Source organism: Heterodontus francisci, chromosome 2, assembly GCF_036365525.1.
Source record: "Heterodontus francisci isolate sHetFra1 chromosome 2, sHetFra1.hap1, whole genome shotgun sequence".
Lineage (NCBI taxonomy): Eukaryota > Metazoa > Chordata > Chondrichthyes > Heterodontiformes > Heterodontidae > Heterodontus > Heterodontus francisci.
The window spans coordinates 69,589,692-69,608,571 of NC_090372.1; the positions used below are offsets into that span (position 1 = coordinate 69,589,692).

At 47.4% G+C, this 18,880-nt stretch overlaps 2 protein-coding genes across 5 annotated transcripts in view; both read right to left on the bottom strand.

Moving 5' to 3' along the window:
- dnah5 (dynein, axonemal, heavy chain 5) overlaps positions 1–18,880 on the bottom strand; it is a 610,401-nt gene that overhangs the window by 129,998 nt on the left and 461,523 nt on the right. For all 4 annotated transcript variants that reach the window (XM_068058833.1, XM_068058843.1, XM_068058824.1 and 1 more), the window contains one exon: positions 2,726–2,908. In XM_068058833.1, coding sequence (XP_067914934.1) covers positions 2,726–2,908 — 183 coding nt within the window. The remainder of the gene's footprint in view (positions 1–2,725; positions 2,909–18,880) is intronic.
- LOC137351805 (uncharacterized) overlaps positions 17,891–18,880 on the bottom strand; it is a gene marked incomplete at its 3' end in the record, with an annotated part of 43,205 nt that continues 42,215 nt past the window's right edge. The window contains exon 5 of the mRNA XM_068016662.1: positions 17,891–18,289. Coding sequence (XP_067872763.1) covers positions 17,891–18,289 — 399 coding nt within the window. The remainder of the gene's footprint in view (positions 18,290–18,880) is intronic.

Consider the following 18,880-nt stretch of genomic DNA (forward strand, 5'->3'; position numbering starts at 1 on the left):
ATTAAGTCATGTCCATTACGGTCCTTTATATAATTTGTACCATTACAGATTGTTGCTCACTGGGATGCCAGGGAATGACCACCTCCAACAAAAGATAATTTAATCATCTCCCCTTGACATTCAATTGCATTACCACCACTGAATCACCCACCATCAACATCCTGGGGGTGACAATTGACCAGAAACTTAACTGGACCAGCTACATAAATACTCTGGCTACAACAGCAGGTCAGAGGCTGGGAATTCTGCATTGAGTAACTCACTTCCTGACTCCTCAAAGCCTGTGCACTATCTACGGGGCACAAGTCAGGAGTGTGATGGAATACTCTCCAGTTGTCTGGATGAGTGCAGCTCCAACAACACTCAAGAAGCTCAACAGCATCCAGGTCAAAGCATCCTGCTTGACTGACACCCTAACCACCAGCTTAAACAATCACTCCCTCCACCACTGGCACACAGTGGCAGCAGTGTGTACCATATACAAGAAGTAATGCAGCAACTTGCCAAGGTTTCTTTGACAGTACCTTCCACCTAGAAGAACAAGCGTAGCAGATGCATGGGCACACCACCTTTCTCCTCCAAGTTCTCCTCCAAGTCACATGCCTTCCTGACTTGGTAGCATATTATCACTGCTTCATTGTCGCTGGATCAAAATCCTGGAACTCCCTCCCTAACAGCACTCTTGGTGTACCTACACAACATGGACGGCAGCAGTTCAATAAAGTGGTTCACTGCCGCCTTCTCAAGGGCAATAAGGGATGGGCAATAAATGTTGGCCTTGCCAACAATGCTCACATCCCAAGAAAGAATAAAAATAAATGGTCTTTTTTTCTGTTGAGTCCTGATCAACAGAGATTGTTGGTAAGTAGGTGATGGGAGTGTAGGGAATTGAGCAGTGGATGAACCAACTGGTGCAGGTTGTGGATAGGCCATTTGAAAATGAACTCACTCACCTTGACAAGTCATGTGAGATCATTAAACTTCTAACTGCACTGCATCCATGTTCTTGGAGCAACAATTCTGGCACTGACCTCCACCACTACATGTCCCACTGCCTCCTGAGCACGTGTCTGGGGTGGGGGGGGGGGGGCTCCTGATCCTCTGCATATACAGTGGGGGCTGGATTTTCAATCAGGGGTCAGGAATTGGAAATAGGGGCTAGTTCTGGGTACCAATCCCGCAAGGCATGCTTTAGGTACATCCACGGGGATTTTCAAATTTTCAGCCAATTACAGGCCAGGGAGCAGGCTCGCTGTCCAAATCAGTGTCAGGCAGCCCCACCTGCCGAGGTGGGAGCTGCCCATCTGAAGATGGAGCCAGCGAGAGACAAGCTTATTTTTATATTTTAAAAAGTCACAGCTGCCTGGCCATGTTCCTGGCCGTAATGGTTCCGGGGGACGGGTTCCTCGAGTGATCCATCAGAACCATCTCCCTACCTCCCACCCTGAGCCCACCACGTTGGCCTGGACATGGTCCAGTCAATGTGGGCTGCCTGCCCTGCTGACTGGAAATTCCAGTCAGCATGGGAAGGCCCCGTAATTGTCAATAATTGGCTCAATTAGCTGCCCACTGCTTCCTGGCAGGCAGCCGTTTCAACCCTGAGCCGCCCTCATTCAAAATGTCTTGGGATCAAGATAGTGGCAGCGAGCCGGCATGGAGACAGGCGAGCCCAAATGGTTTTAAAAATCCAGCCCAGGCTGTCTCTCCTTTCCACCTGTTCCATTAGGACCTCCCGTGCACTGTCTAAAAACCTTGGTGCTCACTCTCTTGCATGTTCACCCATTCCTCGAAGTATGACAACCCAGATTGCCTTTTGAAAAAACTCTCACCACGTCTTGCAGCCATAGTGCACCTTCCCTTTAAGAGGTGCAGTCTGTCTTTCAGTAGCAGAGATTATGCAAAAGAGCAGGCATCACTAATTTAACCTGCTGCTTGAAACAGAATCGAGTACTGTAATCCCAACAATAACAAGAACGTGTATTTATATTGTGCCTTCAGTGTAGTAAAACCTCCCAAGGAGCTTCACAGGACATTATAAAACAAGATTTGACACCAGGCCACAATAGGAGACATTAGGGCAGATGAACAAAAGCTTAGTCGAAGAGGTAGGTTTTAAGAAGCGTCTTAAGGGAAGAAAGAGAGGTAGAGAGGGGGAAAGGTTTAGGGAGGGAATTCCAGATCTTAGGGCCTAGGCAGCTGAAGGCACAGCCACCAATGGCAAAAATAAATTAAAACTGGGGATGCTCAACAGGCCAGAGCTGGACGAGAGCAGATATTGAGGAGGGTTCTGGGCCTGGAGGAGATTACAGAGATAAGGAAAGGAGTGGCCATGGTGTGATATGAAAACAAGGATAGGAATTTTAAAATCAAGATGTTGCTTAACCTGAAGCGAGCAGAGGGGTGATGGGTGAATGGGACTTGGTACAAGTTAGGAAAGAGGTAGCAGAGTTTTGGATGGCCTCATGTTTATGGAGAGTAGAATGTGGGAGACTGGCCAGGAATATGTTACAATAGTTAAGACTGGAGGTAACAAAGGCATGGATGAGGGTTTGAGCAGCAGATGAGCTGAGGCAGGGGCGAAGTCAGTTTTCATTTTCAGTAGTTAGCAAATTTCTCCCCATCATCTTTATTATCATGCTTACTTTTCAAATAAAGCTTTGAAAGCAAAGGACATGAGCCCTTTCACAACTGTCTTGTTCATGAATTTGTACCTTTATCAACATACCTGTTTTTCAGTTAGAATGACTCTCCCAAGTAACTGGTCCTCCAGACCTTTCATCGTGACGGTAAAGTCAATGATAGAGGTTCGAGCACTGATCTCAGGTGTGTATGCTGGGTTGGGAAGCTTAGTGGTGATGTAAAGTCTGAATCCTTTCATCACATCAATCTCTTTATCTCCCACTTTCACCTGTTGAGAGAGTTTTCATAAATAAATGACCTTTAATAGAAAGCTCTAAATTACATATCAAGCAGAAATTGGGGCCTTCAGGTTGGTGGTCAACAGGGCCTCTGCAATTTTTCCTTTCCTTGTAGCTGGAAAACAGAATGCCAATTCTTCAGGTGCAGACTTGTCACAATTTCAACCTGTCCCCAAGACTCCCACAGATCTTTTGATTCCCAGAGGTTTGGGGACAGGCCTTTGTGGCAGCTTTCAACAGGCACCTCTCTGATTGGCTGCCCAACAAGTGAACTGAGAGGATAAACGAGTCAGTGGAACAGGAAATGTGAACCACAACTTCCCTCCCCCTGCCCATGCAGGGACTGCTCCTTCCCCAACAACCTCATGCAAACGACCCAGCCCATTTCCCTCTCTCTGCCCAGTTCCTGCTACTCTGTGGGACAACCAGCTGGTCGGTCCAGGATAGTTGCAGGAATGGCTTTAAGTGGAGCAAAAGACCTTCAGTGGATGATGTCGCCAAGTCTTCGGGGCACTGTAACCCCTTTGAACATTTTTCTGATGCTACAGTAATGATTGCACTGCGGCACCACCTGTATCTTCCTAAGGCCACTGCAGGCTCACATTTGCTGGCAGAAATCCTGCCGGGGGTCGCCATGAATAGCTAATGACGCCCAGTTCAGGAAACTAGGACAGGTCAGGGCAGGGTCAGAGTGATGAATTGAAGTGCCCTCAGGCAGAATGAGGAAAAATTAGCGTGATATGTTACCAACTCCTTGTTTGGTGTTAAAAGTTACTTGTTTCATTCTAACAAATATATGCCATATTGAATATTATTTCAATAGATATTTTTTAAAATCATTTATTTTAATTGTAATTTTTTATATAGTGCCTTTCATGACCTCAGAACATGTGTGGTCTGATTGGTCAGGGACGTGAGTATTATTTCAGGATAAATGGAAGGAACATGGTGGAACTTCATGAACTGCTACCATCACTATACAAATCAGCAAGGGAAGACATTTGAAGCAAACATACCAAAGAAAATATATTATGTTTGATATTACCATGACTACATTTGAATTGGTTTTTTAAAAAAGTTAATAAATCTTGTGATAGTAATAAAAAGGTGACAAAAGATACACTCCATGGCTTCCAATCATGACCTCCACTATAGCAAAATATAACAGTAGTCATAAAAACCTGCAACCATTAATTTCAGTGGGACGACTACAAAATCAGTGGAGATCCAGTCTCCATCCATCCTGATGAGCCCATTGAATTATGGGGAGACATGGTCGGGGTGAGCACTCCCTGACTCACTTAGTTGGAAGTTTCTGCACAATGGCCATCAGTTGGGAATAGCATAGCACAGTATAGGCCTCACTAGGCATACCTAGCTAATACCAGTGAAAGTAAAGTCCATCAGTGGATCCAGGCTGATTGGAACTGGAGCTGTTGAAGAGGAGATTGGGCAGTTATAGGCACAGAGAAGCTTTGAAGATGTGAAGATCATCATCTTAGTAGATGTCAGCAGAAACCAATGGCTGCATAATGAGGCAATCAGGACCAGAATAGAGAGAGAACAGGCAGCTACAAGGTACTCTCCCTCCACTGAGGGAATGGGGTCCTATCACCACCTTTCCCATGGTGTCTTCTGGGAAGCAGTGCTAAGTGGAGTAGAGAAGAGGGAAATCACTTACAAACCCAAGCACCACCCTTGCCTCTATTTGCATGTCACAGATGAGGAAGGAACAGTCAACAGTGGCCTTGCCAAAGATGGGAACAGGGCAATTGTGGTAGGGGCAGTGAGGTGAGGGTAGGCCTCCCTGTATGTTATTTTCACTCTTTGCCACTATTGCGAAGAAAAATCCTGGCCATCATGTCTGAAACAATTATTAGATATGGTCCTAATTAAAGATTAGCCCAGGGAGAAAATATAATTGTTATGTTTATATATATATAGGGTAAATAATCAGGGCAGCTCTTTAATCCAGTTTCGTTTGTTTGTATTTGCTCTTACTTAATACCTGCATCATTGAGAGATTAATACAAGGAAAGAAATGCACATGCAGAAAATACAACTTTCTATTTTATAGAATGGATGTGCTGTACATCACATGATGAAGACTCTTTCCTTTTGTATCTTTGCAAAAAAAAGATTAAAAAGCAAATTATATTTTAATGTTAGCAAAGTCACACTTGGACATATTTTAATTCGAAGTGGTAAAGAAAAAGAATAGGGTTTAGTGTGCAAGCATTTGCATCACTTAAAAATAAATTGCTTCACAAGAGTGACAACTTAATTCTAAAAGTGTTTCATGACATTTGTTGTTCTGCAATAATTTTTTTTTAAATGTTCCTCTGTGTGCCGGTGACAGTACAAAAATCTAGCCAATAGTATAATTTTTTTTAAATCTGGTGAGTGACTCCCACTTAGATCACTGCTGATTTAGAATTTTCTAACTTTCGATATTTTACCTCCATGAAAATGTATACAATGCATTAAATTGATGATTTCAGATATGTCAAATTACAGTCCTCTAATCTCATCTAATTGTTATCATTAAATACTCATAAGACTGACACAAATGCTATTAAAAATCACTTACTGTGTTTGTAATGCCTTTGGGCTTTATACTTCATTTAACTACAGTGAAAGAATAGCTTTTATTTACTTTTTAATGTCTTCCAATTCAATCGGTTTAAGTCCATCTTTCGAAGTGAAGCCTGTAATGAGTTATTTATGTTGTCTGAAGCACCATAAATAAGATGCGTGGAGTCCAGTTATGTTGAAGATCTCAAACAGGTTTATTACAGCTAACTATTATATACAGTACAGAGCAAACTATTTGCAGAACCTTACGCTGGGTGTTATAGTTGCAGAGTGACTCTGCTTCTTGTCACATGACTGCATCCTAGTACTTAGCTCATTAGCATACTAAGATCTTAACGGGATATCACTCTTAAAGGCAATCATATAATATCCCCTTTCTTTCCAACGATAAGTCTCATATGCTAAAAGTAAAAATACATAAAATTAGATGACATCAAAATTAGTTATGTAGGATATAGACCATAAAATTTACAACTATAGAAGCTTAAGAGTCAATATATTGTTTTGGTGGTTTGACAACTCTTCCAGATCTGGTTATGGTATAATCTTCTGGGGACGTGGATGCCACCCTTGGCTGTTTGGGTTTGAAGACATGTTCAGACATTCACTTGGCAAGACCAATGGATCTAGGATAATGTGGTGAGGACGTCACATAGTTTATACCCCATTTGGTGCACATATCCCTGAAAGGTTTGCCCGTATACTGTAGCCCACTGTCAGAAATGAGTTCTTCAGGTGCACTGAATCGACTGAATATGGCAATAAAAGCAAAATACTGCAGATGCTGGAAATCTGAAATACAAACAAGAAATGCTGGAAATACTCAGCAGGTCTGGCACAGCTGTGGAGAGAGAAGCAGAGTTAACATTTCAGGTCAGTGACCTTTCTTCAGAATTGGCAGATATAAGAAATGTAAAAGATTTTAAGCAAGTAAAGCAGGGGTGGGGCAAGAGATAATAAAAGAGGTGTTGATAGGACAAGGTCACAGAATTGCTGACCAGAAGGTCATGGAGCAAAGGCAATCAATATTTTAATGGTGTGCTGAAAGACAAAGCATTAGTACAGATAGGGTGTTAATGGACTAAGTATTGAACAGCCACAAGCACAAACATGAAAAAAACAGTAGAAACAGACTAAAATAAAATAAACACAAAAAAGAAAAAAGGACTAAAAATAAAAGTAGAATGGGGGGCCCGTCATGCTCTGAAATGACTGAACTCAATGTTCAGTCCGGCAGGCTGTAGTATGCCTAATCGGTAAATGAGATGCTGTTCCTTGAGCTTGCGTTGATGTTCACTGGAACACTGCAGCAATCCCAGGACAGAGATGTGAGCATGAGAGCAGGGGGTGTGTTGAAATGGCAAGCAGCCAGAGGCTCGGGGTCATGCTTGCGGACTGAGCGGAGGTGTTCCGCAAAGCAGTCACCCAGTCTGCGTTTGGTCTCCCCAATGTACAGGAGACCACATTGTGACGAGCGAATACAGTATACTACATTGAAAGAAGTACAAGTAAATCGCTGCTTCGCCTGAAAGGAGTGTTTGGGGCCTGGGATAGTGAGGAGAGAGGAGGTAAATGGGTAGGTATTACACCTCCTGCGATTGCAGGAGAAGGTGCCGTGGGAAAGGGACGAGGTGGTGGGGCTAATGGAGGAGTGGACCAGGGTGTCGCGGAGGGCACGATCCCTTCGGAATGCTGACAGGGGAAGGGAGGGGAAGATGCCTTTGATAGTGGCATCACGCTGGAGGTGGCGGAAATGGCAGAGGATAATCCTTTGGATATGGAGGCTGATGGGGTGAAAAGTGAGGACAAGGGGAACCCTGTCGCGGTTCTGGAAGGGAGAGGAAGGGGTGAGGGTAGAAGTGCGGGAAATGGACCGGACACGATTGAGGGCCCTGTCAATCACAGTGGGGGGGGGGGGGTATCCTCGGTTGAGGATAAAGGAAGACATATCAGAAGCACTGTCATGGAAGGTAGCATCATCACAGCAGATGCGTCAGATACGGAGAAACTGGGAGAATGGAATGGAGTCCTTACAGGAGGCAGGGTGTGAAGAAGTGTAGTCGAGGTAGCTGTGGGAGTCGGTGGCTTATAATGAATATTAGTAGACAGCCTATCCCCAGAGATGGAGACAGAGAAGTCGAGGAAGGGGAGGGAAGTGTCAGAGATGGACTATGAAAACGTGAGAGAAGGGTGGAAATTAGGAGCAAAGTTGATAAAGTTTTCCAGTTCAGGGCAGGAGCAGGAAACGGCACCGATACAGTCATCAATGTACCGGAAAAAGAGTTGGGGGAGGGGGCCTGAGTAGGACTGGAACAAGGAATGTTCGACATATCCCACAAAAAGACAGGCATAACTAGGACTCATGCGGGTACCCGTAGCAACACCTTTTACTTGAAGAAAGTGAGTGGAGTTGAAGGAGAGGTTGTTCAATGTGAGAACAAGTTCAGACAGGTGGAGGAGGGTGGCGGTGGATGGGGACTGGTTGGGCCTCTGCTCAAGGAAGAAGCGGAGAGCCCTCAAACTGTCCTGGTGGGGGATGGAGGTGTAGAGAGATTGGACATCCATAGTGAAGAGGAGGCGGTTGGGGTCAGGAAACTGAAAATTGTCAAAATGACGTAGGGCGTCAGAAGAGTCACGGATGTGAGTGGGAAGAGACTGGACCAGCGGAGAATAGAGTCAAAATAGGAAGAAATAAGTTCAGTGGGGCAGGAACAGGCTGAAACAATGGCACTTCATGTGTCTGCGACAATTGTGTTTGAAGTGTCTTTTACCTGTCTGACAATTGGAAATTTGAAGAAATAATCGGTGACTAAGATAAAGTCGTCTTATTGAACAGAAAATAGGTCAGTGGTGATTTTGGACCAAGGGACTGATGGAATCTCTTGAGGGTGTAGCGGTTTTTTGTGTTGTTGTGGCTGGTGGCTCTGGCATGCCTCGCACATCCTCACTAACCTTTCAATGTCACTGTTGATCCCTGGCCAATAAACAGTGTCTTGTGCCAGGTGTCTAGTTCGCTCTATGCCCATATGGCCTTGGTGAAGTTGTGACAAGATGTCCTGTCGGAGAGCTCTGGGTACAATCTCTTGTTTTCCCTTGAAGTGATGGCTCTCGAGATACCGAATTCATCTCAATAAAGTCAAAAGCACCAGAGGATTTCTGGCGCCTCTGTGACCGTATCCGGCCAACCTTCTATGATGACTCTCCACAGTGCCGTCAGTTGTGGGTCATTGGCTGTTTTTGAGTGTAGTTGGTCACATTTGTGCTGACCAAAATGTAATAAATTGATTTTGAGCACATCTTCCACCTCAATGTCCATGCTGTCTACTTGCAGATCCAATGGAACTACTTCATTTTTGCTTGGGTTTGGCAATCTGCTCAGCGTATTCGAGGTGACTATTTTGGTACCTGGTATGTAGCAGATGTCGAAGTCGTACCCCTGTACTTTCACTAAGAGTCGCTGTAGTCTAGGTGGTGCGCTTGTCAATGGTTTGCGCCAGATCATCTCCAGTGTTTTGCAGTCAGTTTCCACTGTGAACTACTTACCAAACAGGTAGGTGTGGAACCTTGTGATCCCAAACACCAGAGCAAATGTTTCACGCTCCATGTTTGCAAAATTGGACCCGAATGCAATTGGTTTGCCATCCTGCAGGATGTACGCTCCTAGCCCTTTCTGTGAGGCGTCGACTTCCAGGATTGTTTTCTTCCTTGGGTCGGAGCACTGCAAGGTACAGGTTTCTGTTGATAATGCTTGTTTGAGAGACTCAAACATATGTTGATGGTCTTCCTGCCATGGGAAAGCTACGTTTTTCTTTAAGAGTTCTCTCAGCAATGATGCTTTGTCAAAAAATTTGGAATGTACGGTGCCAAGAAGTTGAAAATTCCAAGACATCTCTGGAGGTCTTCCTGGTCTTGTGAGGTAGGCATATGCCTTACATCTTCGATTTTGCCCAGGTCAGGAGGGATTCCGCAACCAGAATAAAGGGAGCCAAAGAAATTGATCTGACTTACATTCACCTGACACTTCTTGCTGTTAAAAATGTGCCCTTCACAACAAGCTACTGCCATCAGGGAATGGAGATTTCTATCATGCTCTTCTTTGGTTTTGCCCATTACTGCAATGCCATTGGCAATGCATATGCAGCCAGGCCCGTTTTCTATAATTCTGTCTATATGCTGCTGAAACAGATCTTGATTGACAGGTAAGCTGAAGGGTAGTCTCTGGAAGCAGTATCTTCCAAGTGGTATTCTGAAGGTGGTGACTTCCTGAGATTCCTTAGCTAAGTGTATTGATCTAGACACACCCTGATTGATCCATCATTCTTCAGTATGCACATAATTGAGCTGCACCAGTCTGTGTGATGATGCACATGACGGATGATGCCATTGTGTTCCGTGTCATCTAACTCGCTTAAGCTTTTCTTGTATGTGCACACTTCACTTTCTGGAAGGGTCAATTGATGGAATTGCCATCCTCTCTGAGGTGCAGTACAGCATCACCTTTGAAATTTCTGATTGCATCGAACTTGTCCGGGTACATTTGTTGTAGGTTGTAGACTGACTCAATGCGGGCACCCTTGGTCCCTTCTGCTGTAATGGGTACCTTGGTGACTTTGTGGATAGTCATGATTTTGAGGTCTTTACACGCTGGTAGCCCTGCCACTGCTGGTCCACTCATGTCTACCAAGTAAAATATTTATGGTTTCCATGTTGTTCAATAGGAGTTCAATAGCTTTGTTTTGCGAGAGTTTGTTTCTGTCCTTCACACTCGAGTGATTTAATGGCACTTTTATAGCTGTGGCTTTGTGAAGCTCTTATTCATGCTTGAGTATTTTAATTTTTTAAAACTTTGCCTGCGGGGATGAAGCTCTGCAGTGATCAGGTTTTTCCTGCGCTTTTTGTTATCGGGTACCTCCTGTGATGGTGCCAACCGCTATCAGCCTGGCAGATTGTTGGCACAATGACTCACTCAATTTACTTGCAGCCTGTTGTTCTGTGCTCTGTCTTCTACAGCTTGATGTAAGTTCTTCTTTTTCACTGTTTGAGGCAGTATTTGTTTTTGAACTTTCTCTCTAGTGGCTGTAGGAAGGTCATTTTCAAAGCTTTTTTCCCTGTGGTCTTCAACTTAAACTTTTGTTTTTTACCACAGCTGCCACCATATAATGAGTTATTTATGTTGTCTGATGCAACATAAATGAGATATGTGGAGTCCAGTTATGTTGAAGATCTCAAACAGGTTTATTACAGCTCACTATTATATACAGTACAGAGCAAACTATTTACAGAACCTTACGCTGGGTGTGACAGTTGCAGAGTGACTCTGGCTTTGAGTCACATGACTCTATCCTGGCACTTAACATTATTAGCATACTAAGATCTTAAAGGGACATCACTCTTAAAGGCAATCATACAATAAAGTCTAAAGTGGTATTCGGCACTATAGCATTGTGACTAAAATACTCAGTTTCTGTGTATATACCAGATCTTTCAAACTGAAGTTCCCAAAGCTAAAAGGGTGTGTGAGCAGATCATAGGGGTGTGAGAGATTCTAAGATTTCAGATTGTCTACGGTCAGATTTCCCACTAATAAAAAATATTTTTAGCAGCAATAACACTGGGCTTAATTTGTCAGTCCGTTATGGGTCCTGGCGCTGGCACTGGAAGCGGGTGTCATCGCCGTATGTCACATGCGTCGCTGGCCGACCATGATCACGCAGCGGCCAGCCAATTCACGTAACTGAGGCGCGGGGCCCATTCCATTGCAGGTCAGGGATGGGCTACGAGGCACTGATGGTGGTGTCAGATGACCAGAACACAGGTACTGGCACCATTTTTAAAGCGTTGCCAGCCCTGCTCGTACTGCTGCTTTTTAGTGATGCAGTAAATCTGGAGTGCTACTGGACTCACTGCTGCTGTTGTAACTCATGGAACCCCTATTAGTACCGCTGCTACTGTTGTAGCACCTGAACCCCCCCTCTACTACTGCTGCTGCTGTTGTAGCTGCTGGACACCCCTCTACTACTGCTGCTGCTGTTGTAACTCCTGAACCCAGAGCTACCATTGCTGCTGCTGTAATTCCTGGATCCCCCTCTACTACTACTGTTGCTGCTGCTGTAACTCCTGTACCCCCTCTACTACTGCTGCTGCTGTTGTAACTCCTGGACCCCAATCTACCACTGCTGCTGCTGCTGCTGTAACTCCTGGACTCCCCTCTACCACTGCTGCTGTTTCTGTAACTCCTGGATCTCCCTCCACCATTGCTGTAGTTTCTGTAACTCCTGGATCCTCCTCTACCGCTGCTGCTGTTGTAAAACCTGGACTCCCTTCTACCACTGCTGTTGTTTCTGTTACTCCTGGATCCCCCTCCACAACTGCTGCTGTTTCTGTTACTCCTGGATCCCCCTCCACAACTGCTGCTGTTTCTGTAACTCCTGGACTCCCCTCTACCACTGCTGCTGTTTCTGTAACTCCTGGATCCCCTTCTACCACTGCTGTTGTTTCTGTGACTCCTGGATCCCCCTCCACCACTGCTGCTGTTTCTGTAACTACTGGACTCCCCTCTACCACTGCTGCTGTTTCTGTAACTCCTGGATCCCCTTCTACCACTGCTGCTGTTTCTGTAACTACTGGACTCCCCTCTACCACTGCTGCTGTTTCTGTAACTCCTGGATCCCCTTCTACCACTGCTGCTGTTTCTGTAACTCCTGGATCCCCTTCTACCACTGCTACTGTTTCTGTAACTCCTGGATCCTCTTCTACCACTGCTGCTGTTTCTGTAACTCCTGGATCCCACTCCACCACTGCTGCTGTTTCTGTAACTCCTGGATCCCCCTCTACCACTGCTGCTGTTTCTGTAACTCCTGGATCCCCTTCTACCACTGCTGCTGTTTCTGTAACTCCTGGATCCCCTTCTACCACTGCTACTGTTTCTGTAACTCCTGGATCCTCCTCTACCACTGCTGCTGCTGTTGTAACACCTGGACTCCCTTCTACCACTGCTGCTGTTTCTGTAACTCCTGGATCCTCCTCTACCACTGCTGCTGTTTCTGTAATTCCGGGATCCCACTCCACCACTGCTGCTGTTTCTGTAACTCCTGGATCCCCCTCTACCACTGCTGCTGTTTCTGTAATTCCGGGATCCCCGCTACCACTGCTGCTGTTTCTGTAATTCCGGGATCCCACTCTACCACTGCTGCTGTTTCTGTAACTCCTGGATCCCACTCCACCACTGCTGCTGTTTCTGTAACTCCTGGATCCCCCTCGACCACTGCTGCTGTTTCTGTAACTCCTGGATCCCCTTCTACCACTGCTGCTGTTTCTGTAACTCCTGGATCCCACTCCACCACTGCTGCTGTTTCTGTAACTCCTGGATCCCACTCTACCACTGCTGCTGTTTCTGTAACTCCTGGATCCCCTTCTACCACTGCTGCTGTTTCTGTAACTCCTGGATCCCACTCCACCACTGCTGCTGTTTCTGTAACTCCTGGATCCCCCTCTACCACTGCTGCTGTTTCTGTAACTCCTGGATCCCCTTCTACCACTGCTGTTGTTTCTGTAACTCCTGGATCCCCCTCTACCACTGCTGCTGTTTCTGTAACTCCTGGACTCCCTTCAACCACTGCTGCTGTTTCTGTAACACCAGGACTCCCTTCTACCACTGCTGCTGTTTCTGTAACTCCTGGACTCCCTTCAACTACTGCTGCTGTTTCTGTAACTACTGGATCCACCTCTACCACTGCTGCTGTTTCTGTAACTACTGGATCCACCTCTACCACTGCTGCTGTTTCTGTACCTACTGGATCCACCTCTACCACTGCTGCTGTTTCTGTAACTCCTGGACTCCCCTCAACCACTGCTGCTGTTTCTGTAACTCCTGGATCCCCCTCTACCATTGCTGTTGTTTCTGTAACTCCTGGATCCCCCTCTACCACTGCTGCTGCTGTTTCTGTAACTCCTGGACTCGCTTCTACCACTGCTGCTGTTTCTGTGACTTCTGGATCCTCCTCTACCACTGCTGCTGTTTCTGTAACTCCTGGATCCCCCTCTACCATTGCTGCTGTTTCTGTAACTCCTGGATCCTCCTCTACCGCTGCTGCTGCTGTTGTAACACCTGGACTCCCTTCTACCACTACTGCTGTTTCTGTAACACCAGGACTCCCTTCTACCACTGCTGCTGTTTCTCTAACTCCTGGATCCCCTTCTACCACTGCTGCTGCTTCTGTAACTCCTGGACTCCCCTCAACCACTGCTGCTCTTTCTGTAACTCCTGGATTCCCCTCTACCACTGCTGCTGCTGTTGTAACACCTGGACTCCCTTCTACCACTGCTGCTGTTTCTGAAACTCCTGGATCCTCCTCTACCACTGCTGCTGCTGTTTCTGTAACACCTGGACTCCCTTCTACCACTGCTGCTGTTTCTGAAACTCCTGGATCCTCCTCTACCACTGCTGCTGTTTCTGTAACTCCTGGATCCCCCTCTATCATTGCTGTTGTTTCTGTAACTCCTGGATCCCCCTCTACCACTGCTGCTGTTTCTGTAATTCCAGGATTCCCCTCTACCACTGCTGCTGCTGTTTCTGTAACTCCTGGATCCCCCTCTACCATTGCTGTTGTTTCTGTAATTCCTGGATCCCCCTCTACCACTGCTGCTGTTTCTGTAATTCCAGGATCCCCCTCTACCACTGCTGCTGTTTCTGTAATTCCAGGATCCCCCTCTACCACTGCTGCTGTTTCTGTAATTCCGGGATCCCCCTCTACCACTGCTGCTGTTTCTGTAATTCCAGGATCCCCCTCTACCACTGCTGCTGTTTCTGGAATTCCAGGATCCCCCTCTACCACTGCTGCTGTTTCTGTAATTCCTGGATCCCCCTCTACCACTGCTGCTGTTTCTGTAACTCCTGGATCCTCCTCTACCACTGCTGCTGCTGTTGTAACATCTGGATCCCCTTCTACCACTGCTGCTGTTTCTGTAAGTCCTGGATCCCACTCCACCACTGCTGCTGTTTCTGTAACTCCTGGATCCCCCTCTACCACTGCTGCTGTTTCTGTAACTCCTGGATCCCCTTCTACCACTGCTGCTGTTTCTGTAAGTCCTGGATCCCACTCCACCACTGCTGCTGTTTCTGTAACTCCTGGATCCCACTCCACCACTGCTGCTGTTTCTGTAACTCCTGGATCCCCCTCGACCACTGCTGCTGTTTCTGTAACTCCTGGATCCCCTTCTACCACTGCTGCTGTTTCTGTAACTCCTGGATCCCACTCCACCACTGCTGCTGTTTCTGTAACTCCTGGATCCCACTCTACCACTGCTGCTGTTTCTGTAACTCCTGGATCCCCTTCTACCACTGCTGCTGTTTCTGTAACTCCTGGATCCCACTCCACCACTGCTGCTGTTTCTGTAACTCCTGGATCCCCCTCTACCACTGCTGCTGTTTCTGTAACTCCTGGATCCCCTTCTACCACTGCTGTTGTTTCTGTAACTCCTGGATCCCCCTCTACCACTGCTGCTGTTTCTGTAACTCCTGGACTCCCTTCAACCACTGCTGCTGTTTCTGTAACACCAGGACTCCCTTCTACCACTGCTGCTGTTTCTGTAACTCCTGGACTCCCTTCAACTACTGCTGCTGTTTCTGTAACTACTGGATCCACCTCTACCACTGCTGCTGTTTCTGTAACTACTGGATCCACCTCTACCACTGCTGCTGTTTCTGTACCTACTGGATCCACCTCTACCACTGCTGCTGTTTCTGTAACTCCTGGACTCCCCTCAACCACTGCTGCTGTTTCTGTAACTCCTGGATCCCCCTCTACCATTGCTGTTGTTTCTGTAACTCCTGGATCCCCCTCTACCACTGCTGCTGCTGTTTCTGTAACTCCTGGACTCGCTTCTACCACTGCTGCTGTTTCTGTGACTTCTGGATCCTCCTCTACCACTGCTGCTGTTTCTGTAACTCCTGGATCCCCCTCTACCATTGCTGCTGTTTCTGTAACTCCTGGATCCTCCTCTACCGCTGCTGCTGCTGTTGTAACACCTGGACTCCCTTCTACCACTACTGCTGTTTCTGTAACACCAGGACTCCCTTCTACCACTGCTGCTGTTTCTCTAACTCCTGGATCCCCTTCTACCACTGCTGCTGCTTCTGTAACTCCTGGACTCCCCTCAACCACTGCTGCTCTTTCTGTAACTCCTGGATTCCCCTCTACCACTGCTGCTGCTGTTGTAACACCTGGACTCCCTTCTACCACTGCTGCTGTTTCTGAAACTCCTGGATCCTCCTCTACCACTGCTGCTGCTGTTTCTGTAACACCTGGACTCCCTTCTACCACTGCTGCTGTTTCTGAAACTCCTGGATCCTCCTCTACCACTGCTGCTGTTTCTGTAACTCCTGGATCCCCCTCTATCATTGCTGTTGTTTCTGTAACTCCTGGATCCCCCTCTACCACTGCTGCTGTTTCTGTAATTCCAGGATTCCCCTCTACCACTGCTGCTGCTGTTTCTGTAACTCCTGGATCCCCCTCTACCATTGCTGTTGTTTCTGTAACTCCTGGATCCCCCTCTACCACTGCTGCTGTTTCTGTAATTCCAGGATCCCCCTCTACCACTGCTGCTGTTTCTGTAATTCCAGGATCCCCCTCTACCACTGCTGCTGTTTCTGTAATTCCGGGATCCCCCTCTACCACTGCTGCTGTTTCTGTAATTCCAGGATCCCCCTCTACCACTGCTGCTGTTTCTGGAATTCCAGGATCCCCCTCTACCACTGCTGCTGTTTCTGTAATTCCTGGATCCCCCTCTACCACTGCTGCTGTTTCTGTAACTCCTGGATCCTCCTCTACCACTGCTGCTGCTGTTGTAACACCTGAATCCCCTTCTACCACTGCTGCTGTTTCTGTAAGTCCTGGATCCCACTCCACCACTGCTGCTGTTTCTGTAACTCCTGGATCCCCCTCTACCACTGCTGCTGTTTCTGTAACTCCTGGATCCCCTTCTACCACTGCTGCTGTTTCTGTAAGTCCTGGATCCCACTCCACCACTGCTGCTGTTTCTGTAACTCCTGGATCCCCCTCTACCACTGCTGCTGTTTCTGTAACTCCTGGATCCCACTCCACCACTGCTGCTGTTTCTGTAACTCCTGGATCCCACTCCACCACTGCTGCTGTTTCTGTAACTCCTGGATCCCCCTCTACCACTGCTGCTGTTTCTGTAACTCCTGGATCCCCTTCTACCACTGCTGCTGTTTCTGTAACTCCTGGATCCCCCTCTACCACTGCTGCTGTTTCTGTAACTCCTGGACTCCCTTCAACCACTGCTGCTGTTTCTGTAACACCAGGACTCCCTTCTACCACTGCTGCTGTTTCTGTAACTCCTGGACTCCCTTCAACCACTGCTGCTGTTTCTGTAACTACTGGATCCACCTCTACCACTGCTGCTGTTTCTGTAACTACTGGATCCACCTCTACCACTGCTGCTGTTTCTGTACCTACTGGATCCACCTCTACCACTGCTGCTGTTTCTGTAACTCCTGGACTCCCCTCAACCACTGCTGCTGTTTCTGTAACTCCTGGATCCCCCTCTACCATTGCTGTTGTTTCTGTAACTCCTGGATCCCCCTCTACCACTGCTGCTGCTGTTTCTGTAACTCCTGGACTCGCTTCTACCACTGCTGCTGTTTCTGTGGCTTCTGGATCCTCCTCTACCACTGCTGCTGTTTCTGTAACTCCTGGATCCTCCTCTACCGCTGCTGCTGCTGTTGTAACACCTGGACTCGCTTCTACCACTGCTGCTGTTTCTGTAACTCCTGGATCCCCCTCTACCATTGCTGCTGTTTCTGTAACTCCTGGATCCCCCTCTACCGCTGCTGCTGCTGTTGTAACACCTGGACTCCCTTCTACCACTACTGCTGTATCTGTAACACCAGGACTCCCTTTTACCACTGCTGCTGTTTCTCTAACTCCTGGATCCCCTTCTACCACTGCTGCTGCTTCTGTAACTCCTGCACTCCCCTCAACCACTGCTGCTGTTTCTGTGACTTCTGGATCCTCCTCTACCACTGCTGCTGTTTCTGTAACTCCTGGATCCCCCTCTACCATTGCTGTTGTTTCTGTAACTCCTGGATCCCCCTCTACCACTGCTGCTGCTGTTTCTGTAACTCCTGGACTCCCTTCTACCACTGCTGCTCTTTCTGTAACTCCTGGATCCCCCTCTGCCACTGCTGCTGCTGTTGTAACACCTGGACTCCCTTCTACCACTGCTGCTGTTTCTGAAACTCCTGGATCCTCCTCTACCACTGCTGCTGCTGTTTCTGTAACACCTGGACTCCCTTCTACCACTGCTGCTGTTTCTGAAACTCCTGGATCCTCCTCTACCACTGCTGCTGTTTCTGTAACTCCTGGATCCCCCTCTACCATTGCTGTTGTTTCTGTAACTCCTGGATCCCCCTCTACCACTGCTGCTGTTTCTGTAATTCCAGGATCCCCCTCTACCACTGCTGCTGTTTCTGTAATTCCAGGATCCCCCTCTACCACTGCTGCTGTTTCTGTAATTCCAGGATCCCCCTCTACCACTGCTGCTGTTTCTGTAATTCCAGGATCCCCCTCTACCACTGCTGCTGTTTCTGTAATTCCAGGATCCCCCTCCACCACTGCTGCTGTTTCTGTAATTCCAGGATCCCCCTCTACCACTGCTGCTGTTTCTGTAATTCCAGGATCCCCCTCTACCACTGCTGCTGTTTCTGTAATTCCTGGATCCCCCTCTACCACTGCTGCTGTTTCTGTAACTCCTGGATCCTCCTCTACCACTGCTGCTGTTTCTGTAACTCCTGGATCCCACTCCACCACTGCAGCTGTTTCTGTAATTCCTGGATCCTCCTCTCCCACTGCTGCTGTTTCTGTAACTCCTGGATCCCCTTCTACCACTGCTGCTGTTTCTGTAACCCCTGGATCCTCCTCTACCGCTGCTGCTGTTGTTGTAACCCCTGGACTCCCTTCTACCACTGCTGCTGTTTCTGTAACTCCTGGACTGCCTTCTACCACTGCTGCTGTTTCTGTAACTCCTGGACTCCCTTCTACCACTGCTGCTGTTTCTGTAACTCCTGGATCCCACTCCACCACTGCTGCTGTTTCTGTAACTCCTGGATCCCCCTCTACCACTGCTGCTGTTTCTGTAACTCCTGGATCCCACTCCACCACTGCTGCTGTTTCTGAAACTCCTGCATCCCCCTCTGCCACTCCTGCTGTTTCTGTAACTCCTGGACTCCCCTCTACCACTGCTGTTGTTTCTGTAACTCCTGGATCCCCCTCTACCACTGCTGCTGTTTCTGTAACTCCTGGACTCCCCTCAACCACTGCTGCTGTTTCTGTAACCCCTGGATCCTC